Source organism: Bison bison, unplaced genomic scaffold (genome assembly GCF_000754665.1).
Source record: "Bison bison bison isolate TAMUID 2011002044 unplaced genomic scaffold, Bison_UMD1.0 scf7180017864461, whole genome shotgun sequence".
NCBI classification, from domain to species: Eukaryota; Metazoa; Chordata; class Mammalia; order Artiodactyla; family Bovidae; genus Bison; species Bison bison.
The window spans coordinates 14,564,105-14,578,295 of NW_011495023.1; the positions used below are offsets into that span (position 1 = coordinate 14,564,105).

The 14,191-nt window shown below is 36.8% G+C and overlaps 1 protein-coding gene across 2 annotated transcripts in view; it reads left to right on the plus strand.

The window, feature by feature from the left end:
• STAM (signal transducing adaptor molecule (SH3 domain and ITAM motif) 1) overlaps positions 1-14,191 on the plus strand; it is a 58,370-nt gene that overhangs the window by 26,497 nt on the left and 17,682 nt on the right. For both annotated transcript variants that reach the window (XM_010859984.1, XM_010859983.1), the window contains 5 exons: positions 4,543-4,618; positions 4,700-4,795; positions 6,289-6,435; positions 10,651-10,741; positions 12,569-12,761. In XM_010859984.1, coding sequence (XP_010858286.1) covers positions 4,543-4,618; positions 4,700-4,795; positions 6,289-6,435; positions 10,651-10,741; positions 12,569-12,761 — 603 coding nt within the window. The remainder of the gene's footprint in view (positions 1-4,542; positions 4,619-4,699; positions 4,796-6,288; positions 6,436-10,650; positions 10,742-12,568; positions 12,762-14,191) is intronic.

The following is a 14,191-nucleotide window of genomic DNA, read 5'->3' on the forward strand; positions in this document are numbered from 1 at the left end:
ATGCATACATATATTCCCTCCCCACTCTACAATATCCTTAAATTATAGTTTGTAGTAAAGTACTTTTTATAGCATATAAAATGAAAATGTAAAGTTTAAATCACTCTAAAATAGCTCTGAAAGCTAAAGCTGTAAAAGTAAAACTCATAGAAGAATAGGACACGTTTGTGCTTTCTAGAACTCACATCGAGTGTCTCTAAGTCCCTGGCACGATTCTGGGAGTAACGTAATAACACACTGAGCTGGAAGTGTTGAAGTCCCCTTCTACAGATGAGGTCTGTCGGGCCTTGCGTCTCTTTCTCCTGAATCACAGTGCCGCTTTTGTCTAGCAGTGGTTCTCAGCCCAGTGGTGTCGCTCTGTTAGGAATGGTTTTGGTTCTCACGATGACAGGAGGTTACTACTGACATCGATTAGGCAGGGGCCAGAGATGTGATACGCCAGATAGTCTTACATCACAAGAATTTTTCTGCCCCTATTTAGAAACACACAGCTAGGAGCTCTGTACCTTTTCAGTCCTGCCTCAAAGGTGATGAGAGGTTAACCATGCAAGCACATTTGTGAGTTGTACTGTGGATTGTTATTACTGTTACTTTCTTTTTTAACTGTTTTTCTTTTATATTTATAATACTTTAAGGGAAATGCCCTATTGTTCTTCTGTCAGGCCCCATGAGGGGAATAATAAAGAGGTGGTATTCTCATTTTGAAAAGTTGATTGATCTGAAGTCTTTGGTTTAGTAATAGATGCAGAATTAGAATTTAAATTCACTGCTCTTTGAATGGTAATAATTTACCCAAGCGTATAAAATCTTATTACAGTTGAACCTGATATCTTTATGGTACATAAGTACTTTTTATCTGAGATGTAGAGATGAGACATATTTGAAATAAGAGACTTCTAAAAAGTTGTACTAAGTGTAAGATCTCATAAACCTTGACTCCTTTTATCCAGCAAAATCATTGAATATTTTTGTCTTTCTCTTTGTGTATTAATGGAAAGACCTTTTCAGGTAGTCTCACTAATTGGTAACCAGGGACAAATGTTGAGCTGTTTAACTGTCATAACTATACAACAACATACCTACAAGTAGATATTTATAAATAATGTGACAGTTTTGGAAATGTACTCAGGGCTATTCAAAGAGATTTGAAATTTCATTGTTCTTTGAAAAGAGAATTGCAGGAATGCAAAATTAGTTTTAGTTTTCTTTGATCCTGTGAGTTGCATCATATATGTGTTTAGCTTCCCGAACTTAACTGTGTCCTTTTGCAGCCCCCTCCATTTTATTTTTCCTGAAAACTTGGTCTGCTGTCCACTGAGTGAACTCTGTGTGCTGTCTCAGAATTTCAGTTCCCGTTTCTCTTACAGAGTGTGAATGTCTCCCCACACTGAGAGTAATTATTCAGGGTATTCATATTTTAAACATGGCCCTACATATACTAGCCATGTTCTTCGCTGGGTGCACAACATAGCAGTTGTGCTTCAGTAATTGAGGAGAAGTTGCCCGTATTGAGCATACTTGAGAGATGGCAGGGTATGAGTTCCAGTAGAAACTCCCTAGCAAGGAAAACTGATTAACCACCATGTTTGCCTTATACTCTGACTTTGGAAACCCAGGAAACAATATGCTTCCTTTACATTTTACAGTGGTGTGATTTACGCTGTGGCCATTTATCACATCTAAGTTAAGAGCATTATTTGGGGCTGGAAAAGGTGAGGGAGAGTTCTTTCCTTGTTCTCGTCTGTATCCTTGATCCCTCCTATCTTTTTGTTTTTCCACTCCAAGATAAGGAAAAGTGTGAATGAGCCTTACTGCTGCTGCTAAGTCGCTTCAGTCGTCTCCGACTCTTTGCGACCCCATAGACCGCAGCCCACCAGGCTCCCCTGTCCCTGGGATTCTCCAGGCAAGAACACTGGAGTGGGTTGCCATTTCCTTCTCCAATGCATGAAGGTGAAAAGTGAAAGTGAAGTCGCTCAGTTCTGTCCGACTCTGAGCGACCCCATGGACTGCAGCCTACCGGGCTCCTATGTCCATGGGATTTTCCAGGCAAGAGTACTGAAGTGGGGTGCCATCGCCTTCTCCGTGAATGAGCCTTACAGATTGGTTTAAATACGAAAGTGGGGTTTGGGGAAGGGTTTTGAGAGACATCAGGATTTAACTGATTGGTGGTGGAATCTGGTGGTAGTCCCCTCTAAAGGCACGTGCAGATTTTATCTTAGCAGGCATTTTTATAAAATACTTCATCTGTATGTACCATCAGTCTCTTTCTTCACATCCTGTGCTTCTCGCCACACTTCTTATTGTGCATTTTTCCCTTACCATGCAAGTTTCAGAAATAAATTTTGTGAGAGCATGTACATTTTCCACATGGGAAGCAAACTCAGTGGAAGATGCAGAAGTTGGTAACAAATAGAGCTTTATAGTGAAGATTATTTAGTTATTCAAAATACTAATTAATTGTATAACAATGAAGAGTAGTGTTTGTCCCATTTGGCTCAGTGACTTTTTCTTGAGCGTCGGCCATGTTGAAGGCATAGAACCTAAATGACGAGAGTGGTGTAGGGGGAGAGGATAGACAGGGACCCCCTCCTAAAGCTGTCTTTTCTCTGAAGCCTACAGTGCAGTGTGTTGAGGTGGATTGGAATAATGTTGTGAATAAAGAAACTGATGCTTTAGTTCATCAGAGCTTACACATACCGAGGCAGCCCTGTCCATTTGTGAAAGGCCTGTTTTCTTATCTGGCCTAGGATTTAAGGAAAAGACATCAGAAGCCACAATTTGATGCAAGTACTGCCTTTGTTTCTCACTCTCGTATGAGCTACATGTCCGAGATCTATGCATAAAAAGACAATGTTTGGATGAATATATTTTTGGCTCAGGTGACCACGCATCCAGTTTGCCTTGGGTGGTTTCACTCTGTGCATACATTATGCCTGGTTAGCACCGCCTTTCACTCTCAGAGGGGCATGTGTATACGTGATAAATTGTACAGATGCTGTGTTTGTAGTCCACGTTCATTTATTGTCAAGAAGATAATAACCAGAGGATGCCTACTTTAAATTCAGTTATAACTTTATTTTCTTTTTTATGGTTTTTCATAGGATGTTTTTTAATGGGAGGATAATTGTTTTACAGCATTGTGTTTCTGCTGTATTCAAAAGCGTGAATCAGCTATAAGTATACATATAAAATCGCTTATAACTCTTATGCCTTTTTGAAAACAATATTTTAGCCATAATTTTTTGTTGCATAGTAAGATTTAATAATGGTATGTGTATACAAATACTTCAGTTTCACTTCTGTATTTTACTTATAATCTTGTGGAAATACTGAAAAGATGACTTAAAAAAACACAGAACAGAATGAGGTAGTTAATACTAGAGTTTTGTGGGTTACTTCCGTTGTTTAATAGCACCAATTTTATGTACAACTCTGAATGGATTTTTTTTTAGCTTAATGTATCTAAAAAGATATTGCTTTGTTAGCATATATGAAGTGTTTATCAGGATTCAAGCATTCTAGTCCACTTTCCTGTTTTGCATTATCCTTTTTATGGTTGCCGTAGCAAACTTTACTTTGGTGTCAGACATGTCTTTGCTTTGGTTTTTAAAATTGGCTGTGGCAAAATGTTTCAGCAGTATAGAAATGAGTGAAATACAAAGTACAAGATCCGTTTCAAAGTGCCTTTCTCCATCCTCCTTTCCACAAGTCCCTGCAGTTTAGATTCTTTTTTTTTTAATGTGATTTATGAACAATACATGAGAAATTTCATTTAAACCTTGGTGGCAAAGCAAGTATTGGGAATTATTTTCTAAAAAGTTTTACTCATAGTGCTAAATCACTTTTGGATCATTATTTTTTAATGATTTCAATTTTAGTATTCAGATAATCCTTTTTATATTTGGCCCCTGCCATGCTTTGAAGTGATAATTTTGTGTTTGTCAACATGCTTTTCAAAAGTGCAAAAATTAGCCTGCTAAAATCCTAATGTCCCCTCAACTCAGTGAGATCACCGCTGTCTTCCTGGGATCACCTTCTCTGCACTGAGATCCAGAAACTGCCTATAGACAGAAAGCCTGTTGCAGTATCTGCAGTGCTGCTATGTAGAAAGTTGAAGCAAATGTCTGGTTTATCTATTTTGTATTCTTTCTTACAGATCATCATTCCGTGCTACCTGTGGCCTGACGTCTCAAGTGTATTTTAAATATATTTTTCCAGTTTTCTGATTATTTACAACAGGAGTTCCACTTATTCTATCATGACTAGAAGTAAAACTCTTGATCTGTCATTTTATTTTCAAAACCTTCCAACCAGAATTAGCCCCAAATGCCTAGTCTATGATTGCTAAGGATAGAGCCTGTTAATTTTGTTGAAAAATTTGAAGGAACTTTTTAGTGTACAGTTTTTCAATTGTGTCATTAATAAAAATTAAAATTCTCTACCAGGTTCTCCCATTTTATATCACAACTTATTGCCTCTTATAGTTAAGGTGGGAGGGGAAAGCGGAATATACAACTAATTGTTACACTTTTCGTTTTTTAGACCTAAAGATTGTCTTCGGTCTATTATGAGGAGGGTAAACCATAAAGATCCTCATGTGGCTATGCAGGCTCTCACTGTGAGTGATTTCGTTTTAAGATCTACAGCAAAATTGTCTGCCAAAATCAAGCCCTTTTAACTTCCGATTTTATCCTTTTAGCTTCTAGGAGCATGTGTATCAAACTGTGGCAAAATTTTTCACTTAGAAGTATGTTCGAGAGATTTTGCTAGTGAAGTAAGCAACGTATTAAACAAGGTAAAGAACATTATTTCCAGAAATGAATTAAGACTGTCTTCTTTCTTCATGTATTTTACATGTATTTTATTGTTCAATTCTTCACATTTTTAAATCACAAAGGACTAGTCTGTGTTTTTTTGTTTTTGTTTTTTTAGCTCTTTCTAGGCTATGTCTATCCCATATATAAGTCCATGTTAGGTTTGCTGAGGAGACTACGTATTTATATAACTTGGAGCATTGGTTTTGGTGAAGCCAAATTAGGATACATTTAACCTTTTTTCTTCATCAGTCCTTTTTTCTGATGAAAAATATGTGCATTTTTCTATCTGATTAAAAGGTACCAGTTTATTTTGGGCACAGTTCTTACTGTGCTTTTTTAGTCACAGAGGTCATCTGCTTAACAAAATGTAAGGCATTCAAATCCAGCAGTTGAAGGAATTTTTAAAATTTAATTACTAAGTAATATCTAAGTTTTCCCAGTAAAAATTCATGCATTCTAAAGGTAGTTATCTCTGGCCTTTCTTGGTGGTGGGTGGAGTAATTATTAAGAAAAATTATTTTTAATGTTAAAAGGGGAAATGCTTCATGTTTTTTTGGGAAAAAAGAGCATTTCCAAATTTTAGTAGGAAACAGTAAAGAAGTGAGATAATTTAAAATTCTGGACTTCTTTTAATACACTATGGTATGTGATAATTTTTTCCTGTGCTACTTTATTCAGTTATTTAGCTATATTGTATTTAAGGTTTTTTTTTTTTTTTTTTTTTGCTAATTCTTTACCATTCTTTTGATGTCTTGAATGTCCATCCAAAATGTACAGCTATTTATGAAGAGATTCTAAGATAATATTTTCTTTAATTGAAGATGTGTACTCAGTACTTAGTAATATAAACAACTACATTGAAAGGCAAGCAGTTGCATACAGGAGAAAGAACTTCACTTTATTTTACATATATTTTATAGTGAACTTACTGGTTTTATACTTAAGAGGGAGATGCTGTTTTGAAGAAATGAAGTTTCCAGGAATATGGACAGTACTGGGCCTCAAGATAATTAAGTAATTGGAGGAAAACACAGTCATGCATATAAAAAATCAGGAATTAGAAATAAAAGAACTGTATTATTTATTCTCTTTTCCAACTTATTTTTTTGTTGGTCTGAAAAAAAGAAAATAGATTTTCCTGTCTTCTTCATATGCAGTAAAATATGAGTGAGTAAAATACTCTGACATACTCTTAGTCGTAAAATACTCTGAAAAGTCATATCTTTCTGGCCTCCAAAATAAGTAACTGTATATCTAATGTTTTGATTTGATGTGGCGTATGTGATGGTATCGTCTATTTTTTTTCCATAATATGAAAATAAAAGTAGCTTATTTCTAGTAACCATCTGTGTTTTCTTATGTGTCACCTATAGCTAGGGATACTTTATGATTTAAAGAGAGATCTGAAATACTGTATTAAATCATTAACCAGAAAGAGCTTTTTTGTTAAATTTTTTTCTCTATTTTTCAGGGTCATCCTAAAGTATGTGAAAAATTGAAGGCTCTTATGGTTGAATGGACGGATGAATTCAAGAATGATCCACAGCTCAGTCTGATATCAGCAATGATTAAGAACCTGAAAGAACAGGGTGTTACATTTCCTGCTATTGGCTCTCAGGTATTTTATAGACGTGTGTACGCTGCAGTTTGTTTCTAAAGTTAACCATGTTTATTTGAATTTTTCTTTTTTTCTTACAAACCCAGGTAGTTGTTAATACTCCAGAGGAATTTTATTAATAATAGTAATCTTGCATATAAAGGTGCCCAAAAGAATATATAGTGGATTGCTAATGTTTTCCAACTTCCATTTCCCCAGTGTTTCTTCTTTTTAAATGAATTAACTGTTTTGTTTTTTAAGTTTTTCTTTGAATATAATTTTAATGATACAGAGCAAATTGCTTTATTAGTTAGTACTGACATTCTTGTTAAATGCTCTTCATGCTGTAATTTTATCTACAAAGAATGACAGCTCTGAAATAAAGTTTCCTTAAAATTTAAGGATGTGTTTAGAGGTTATTTGGACTATGAAATTTATGAGCACCTGTATTAAATGGGAGGGAGATATAAAGGGCTCATTAGGAGGGGAAACACATAAAACATCTTTCCCATTAATAAGAACTGACCAGCACAGAAGTCTTCTTTCTTCTTCCTAATAAATATAATTGACTGAAAGGCTTAATTTGCCTTAAAAAAATTATTTATGTAATCGGCTGAGTCTCTAACTTATGTCATATAGGAAAAAAAAAATGAAAGGGGACGTTTTTTATTCTTTTTCTTTTCTGGGTAACCATTATTTAGGATGTCCACCTGACTAAGCAGGCTTAAAATGTCTGGTAACTTACTGTATTGTCTTTCCCCACTATACCGCTTGGGGTGGAATGTAATGAGTGATGTGATAACATGAGTGGAAAACGCTTAGTTGTGAAGGGCTTGCATTCAGGGTTTTGGCCGTTTCAAGGGAATTATGAAGTGATTCATCTAGACTTTCTTCGTAAGGCACTTCTGATTTATCTAAGTCCTCTTGAGATGTGAAGATCCAGAAATATATTTTGGAAATGAAAGAAGAAAAGGATATTTTTCTTCTTACTTAAAAAATTAGCATATGACTAATTTTACAGTGATAAATTATGTCTTGAGAAGTAGTCATTCATAATTGATAGCTCGTTTTTACAACTCAGTATAATTTCTAAATCTCTGTAGTTAAGGAATAATTTTATGCAGAATAATCCAAGATACGGTATAATAACATGACAACAGAAGCAGCGTTTAATTATCAAAGACTGTACTCACTATGGAGAATGGAAGAGTGTAGCTACTTAGTGGAGTGTCAGTTTCTGTACCCTGAGAACCTGTTCTAGAGCTTATGCTCACAGTGTAGTTCGTGGACCATCAGTCGTCATCATCAGCTGGAAGCTTGTTAGGACTGTCATCTCACTCATGTGTGGAAACATGCCACACCAAGCAGTGGATTCATCAGCTCCGTTTAAACAAGATGTCCGATGATTCTGTGCACATTAAAGTGTGAGCAGCACTGCTCTTAAGGACAACTTTTAGTGCAAGTGAAAACTGCATTCCTGTAAGAGAAGGAAGGAGAGTTAATCTGGTTGATCCATAGCTTTGCTGGGTTAACCTCGAGTCTCAAGTAGTTGTGGGAGCCACTTTAGTGATCCTCTAATCTAATCCCCTCATTTTACAGATGAGGGTACTGAGCCCCAGAATGGTTAAGTGACTTGCCCAGGGCCACAGCTAGTGGTTGACAGAGCTGGAACAGGCCTTCCAACTCTCAGTCCAGTGTTCTTTCCACTACACGATCCTGCCTTCCGTTTGCTATTGAGGTTAGTAGATATGTGTCTGTCCGGACTAGGATTTGAAGGATAAAAAGTGGAGTGAACACTGGGAAGAGTGCTTACGTACTGATGGGTGTAGACATGGGATTCCTGTCTTGTTCAGAAGATTCAAGATGTAGATTAGCAGTAGGAAAGAGTGACTTTTTTTCATGTAGATGTTATGAAGTATGTGAAAGCTCATTCTGTTATAGCTGCTGTGTTTCACCCACAGGAAATATGTAAAATGCGTATAAACTATGATGAGGTAGAATGGTGTTTTATTTTTTTTAATAGTAGCTTCTGAAGAGCTTGTTTGTCATTGAAAATCCTGTTTGTAAAGAGCTCCTTGTTTAATTAAAAAAAAAAATCTGTCATCTGGAATCAACTGCAGAAGTCCCTACAAATTTTATAGCCACTTAGTCGCTTATGCTTACAACATTTTAGTCAGACTAGATATTTGTTAGCATATTTAACAAAAGCCTCTGGAAACATGAGGACTTTTTTTTTTAAGTATGGTTTGTCATCCAGGTACAGAAGAAAATAATGTAAAAATATTAAGAAAAGTCATCCTGAGTCACCTGACTCTTGCTGCTGTGGTTCTCTCATAGCACTGACTTTTGACCTCAAGGGAGCAGTGATGCTGGCTCTGCTGCTGCGTTTGACTGGTTAATAAGACAAGTAGCATTGCTATACTTGGAACCTGATGATAGAAAGGAACTTTGAAAAGAGAGCAGTTCAGGAATGTAGAGCTTAATATAGCTCAGTTCTGCACTTCCTTCTTGACCAGTAGAGATCCCTTCACAGACCATAAAAGATCTATATGTCTAGTTTGTGAAATTCACTAAATTGTGAAACAAAAAGCATATATAATGAAAAAGGTTCTCTGATGAAGCATACCTTCAGTGTTAAGAGGTGTGTGATAATAAAACATTTTTATCCAGGGAAGGTTACAGCTAGAGGTGGGTCAGATTGAAAATACTTAATGTTCTATTCAGTGAGTCCAAAAGCTCTTTTCTTATCAGCTTTTCTAAAAATAAATGCCTCGTGCATTTGTTTGACATTATAAAATTTATTATGTGAAGACTGTATTTACTATAATGTTGAATATTTTGCCTTTCATTTAGTCAGCGATCATTGCTTATAATATTTAGGGCCATATGCCCTCAAGGAGTCTCCCTGGTAGCTCAGTTGGTAAAGGATCTGCTTACAATGCAGGAGACCCAGGTTTGATACCTGGGTGGAGAAGATCCCCTGGAGAAGGAAATGGCAAGCCACTCCAGTATTCTTGCCTGGAAAATCCAATGGACAGAGGAGCCTGGTGGGCTACAGTCCATGGGGTCACAAAGAGTTGAACACAACTTGGCAACTAAACTGCCACAACAGCCCTCAAGGAACACACATCCTGATTATGGAGATAGACATGTAAGCAGCCTCATTCTGTAGAGGAGGAACTTGAGACACAAGGAGGCTGGAGGCTTATGGGCTCCAGGTTCGTGCATTAGAAGGTGGTACATCTGGGACATACACTGCATTGGCCTGACTCCACAGCCTGCCTTCTTATCTACCCATGTCCTAGGACCTTGTTGAAAATCAGAGGAACGCAAAGGAGGAGATGCTTACTTAGAGAGTTTAGGAATGTTTCGCTGATAAAGTGATATTTTAGCTATTCCCTGACTTTTGGGTTGAAACTTAGTAGGAAAAAATGTGGATGGAGTAAAAGGAGCTAGAGGGGAAGACGTTATGAGTAGAATCAAGTGTGTGTCAGAGGCGTCAAAGTGTGTGTGTGTGTACGAGCGTGCCAGCAGTTCTGGTAAATGATGGAATGGTTGAAAAAGGAGGCTGGAGTCTAATTCTCCTTGATGGCCACCAAAAAGTTTCAGGCTTTGGAAGCTTTGTGATTCTATTAGCATGAATCAATGTGTATGTTTGTTTACTTGTCCAGTACTTTATTTACAAAATATGTTTAAGATGGACAGTAATATATTGTCAGCATTGACTACTAGTATTTTAGTTTAGAAGATAGTATAATCTTATGAACATTTATATTATTATATAGAAATTTGGATTCCTGACTTCTGAGCTGGAAGGAAACAACAAAATATAACTCTTGTCTAGATGTTTTAAAAACTACTTGTTTTAAAAGTAGTTATCTCCTTTCCCCTTGCACCCCGTTTTCTCGTTATAAAAATTTCCAGAAATGTTGAGATCTCCTCTAGCCTGTGTTTGCTAGTTTACATACTGGCTGCCTTTAGTGTCCCCTTTTCAGTCACATCTGGCAAAGTGTGGTTGTTCTGACATCCCTAAGAAATGAATGCTCAGTCTGTTTTCTCCAGTCCTGCCTCAGCTCTGTCTCCTTTCAAAGTGGAGACTTCTCCCCCTTGGATTTCTTTCTTGTTCAGAAGTCTGGTGGATTAATTCAAGGAGGGATCTTGTGAGTTCTTAGATTAATGGGAGTAGGAAAATTTGAGAACAGCTTTTAAATATCATTTTTTTTTTTTCTGTGTTAGGCTGCAGAACAAGCAAAAGCAAGCCCAGCTCTAGTAGCCAAGGATCCTGGTACTGCGGCTAACAAAAAAGAAGAGGAAGATTTAGCGAAAGGTACATTTTTTAAGTCCCTGACCCTGGGAAGATGATAGGTCTCTTACTTGATATTTTTTCCCCTAAGATGTTTAAAAATAAAGGAAATAGTTCACAGCCAAAGCTGAAATCTGCTTTGTTCTCCTCTGTTCCTCTCTTCAGTATCACTTTTTTCCTCTCCTCTTCCAAGGCAGCTACTGTCGTGTATGTCTGTTCAGTCTTGTTTCTATAATATTTTTACTATATCTGTGTATCCATAAATAATACCAAATACTTGTTTGTTTCCAGCAAATTCTTTTTTCATAAATACTGCACTCTAGGTACCATCTGCAACTTGTTTTTTTCATGCAAAGTTTGAGATCTATTCATAATAAGGTATTTATGTCAAGTTCATTTGTTTTAACTGCTGTATAATATTCCAGTATTGGCACCTGCTTTAGGTTCTAATAAGCACCTGCTTTAGTCTATCTTCCTTCCTACTGATGGACATCTGGATTTTCTGATTTCTTTTACTATAACGCGTTTGCAGCATTGAATATCCTTTTTCATGTTCTTCAGTGTGTGTGTGTGCATGTGAAAGATCGTTTTGTGGTATTGTTGCCTTATGGAGTAGGTACATCTTCAACTTTACTACTAGTTGTGGCTTTCCCATTTGCAGTGTATGAAAGCTCTTATTATTCACTTATTATTTCTAGTCTCATGATGACATTTGGTATCGTCAGAGTAATTTTTGTGAATCTGATGGGTTTGAAATGAAACCTAATTAATTTTTATTTTCTTGATTACTAGTGAGGTTCAGTCCTTTTTTGTGTGTTTATTAGCTGCTTTGATTGTCTCTTTTTCTATATTTTTTTCCTAGGTAATGGTGTATATATAGTTTTTATTTTGGATATCAACCTTTGCTTGTTATACCTGTTGTGGATGTCTACTCTTGGGTTTTGGCTTATAGTTTAACTTTGATAATGGCATGTTGTATTAAACAAGTTTTAAATTTTGATGTAGTCAAAATTTTTGCTTTTCTTTTACAATTTTTTTTAATGTCTTAAGGTATTTTCCTCTCTCCCAGGCTCCTCATTTCCTATTTTTTCTTATGTTAATTTTAAAGTTTTATTTTCTCATCTAATCTTTTATTCATTTGGAACAGAGGTGGCAGGGAAGAAGGGATTATGTATTGAATTGAAAATGGTGTAGTCAGTTCATTAAGATTACATTACAAAGCCTGAGTGGTGATGGCCTGCACTGGGGAGGAGATAGAGCAGACACATTTAAGATTTATTTGGGGTGTTAGGTGAGACTTCACTGCATTTGTTTCCAAATTCCAATTCTTAGATTGCTTACCTGAGAATGACCTTTGGAACAATAAAACACAGGCTCTCAAATGCTATCTTTGAGACTCCTGTTTAATGAGCCCCCAGTGAAGGACTCCAGCTTGGGACTTCTGACTTCCAAAGTGATTTTGATTATTATTTGGTAAACTTAAGCTATTAGAAATAAACTGAGAAGATGAAAGAAAATATAAAATATCTGTAGATAAATTTAAAAAACAGATTTGAGTTTATATCACTTTATTACCCAGAGTATTTTAAATTGTACCTGTTCAGTAAAAAAAGCCATCATGCTCTTCAGCTGTTCTGTTAGCTTATTTATTTTTTAAGCTGTGAATGAATGAATACAATCAATGTCATTATTTTTGTTCACTATTATTATATCAGGATATGTGCTAGCTTCCCACTACATTATTGAAAGAATACTTTTTACCCTCAGATACTTTTTTGTACTTCTTAGGATTGTTGGGTATATTAACATTTTGGGTCTTTTTTTTTTTTTTTTTAACTCATTATTTTCCAGCCATTGAGTTGTCCCTGAAGGAACAAAGGCAGCAGTCAACCACCCTTTCCACTTTGTATCCAAGCACATCCAACCTCTTAACTAACCATCAACATGAAGGCCGGAAAGTTCGTGCTATATACGACTTTGAAGCTGCTGAAGATAATGAACTGACTTTTAAAGCTGGAGAAATTATTACAGTTCTTGATGACAGGTGATGGTTACTACTAAGTTGAATACTCACTTGAAGATACATAATATATTCTGTGTTTCATTTATTCCTGCTGACTGCCTTATCAAACATAATAAAATCAAATATTGACTCAGGTATTTTCTCTGTAGGACAGACAGTCGGTTGCTTTGTTTGTGTCATACTGTTGGGATTTGTATTTTATAGTTTAATTTTTTTTCTCATCTATCACTTTAAATGCTTTCTATTTGTTTTGGAGGCCTAGTTTACTCTGTTCATTTTTGGTTCTATCTAATACTATACACTGTTAAATTAGTAAAAAAAGTTAAGATTTTAGAAAATACACTAAACATATATGCATTTATGGAATTTATAAGAAATATATAGTCTCAGTGATGCGATTCCAAAGTCTCAGTGATGCGATTCCAATAGATCCTTCTGACCCTCCACTGTGGACTCAATAGCAGGGAGATGAAGAGGAACGTGACTGAGAGACGACACGTGGTGACCCCCAGACCCTGCTCCTGAGGGTCTCCTGACCCACCTCCCTGCTCTCTCACACCTCGTTCCAGCCTTTAGGAGCATTCCCTTGAGCCTGGTGGTCCCTGACTCGTCCTGTCATAACAGGCTTCAGAAGGATCCAAAGATGCTGGGAACCCTAAGCCCCAGACCCTGGTTGTTTTCCAGACCCTTTGGAGGCAAAGCATAAAGGACTCCTGCCTTTTTGTGCCACAAAAGGGGACACAAAGATACCCTTGCTCTCCAGCTCTCCTCTCTGGGGGATTCGCTGGGTCACTACTTAGGAGGAGGTCTCTGGGCCTCGCTGACCTTTCTCTCCCTCCCATTGACCCCCGCAGCCAGCCTGTGGTTCTTTTCTCCTGCTCTCCCTAGAGTGTAAAATTAGGTTGATTTCTGCTGTGGTCTGTCAAGAATCTGTCCTGCTGGGGGAGGGCCTTGGTTCCTCGTCTGGAATGAGAGACCCTGGAGTGCAACTCAGGCTTGCTCTCGGACGTGCGTGCCATCCTCTTGACTATGCCCCTTGTCCGGAAAAAAAAAAAAAAGAAGAAATATATAATATTGAAGTAATTTATATCATCAGGGAGATGATACAGTGTATCTCTTTTTTACTACAGTTTTATGTTTACTTGAAAATGACTGCTGGTGATTGTTACTCATAATGAAGTGCTAAAATTTTTTGCAAGTGGTTTTTGAAGGTCAATTCAAATAGATCTAAGATTATTCCTGTAGTATCTATCACACTTGCGTACTAGTATGTTTTCTTGAGTGAAAGAAAATGAAGTAGTTTGAGCTGGTTATTTGGAAGTTGCCCGAAACCTTGATCATTCATTCATTCAAAAAATCTTTCTTGAGTGCTGGCTAGCTTTGAGAAGGCAATGGCACCCCACTCCAGTACTCTTGCCTGGAAAATCCATGGACAGAGGAGCCTGGTAGGC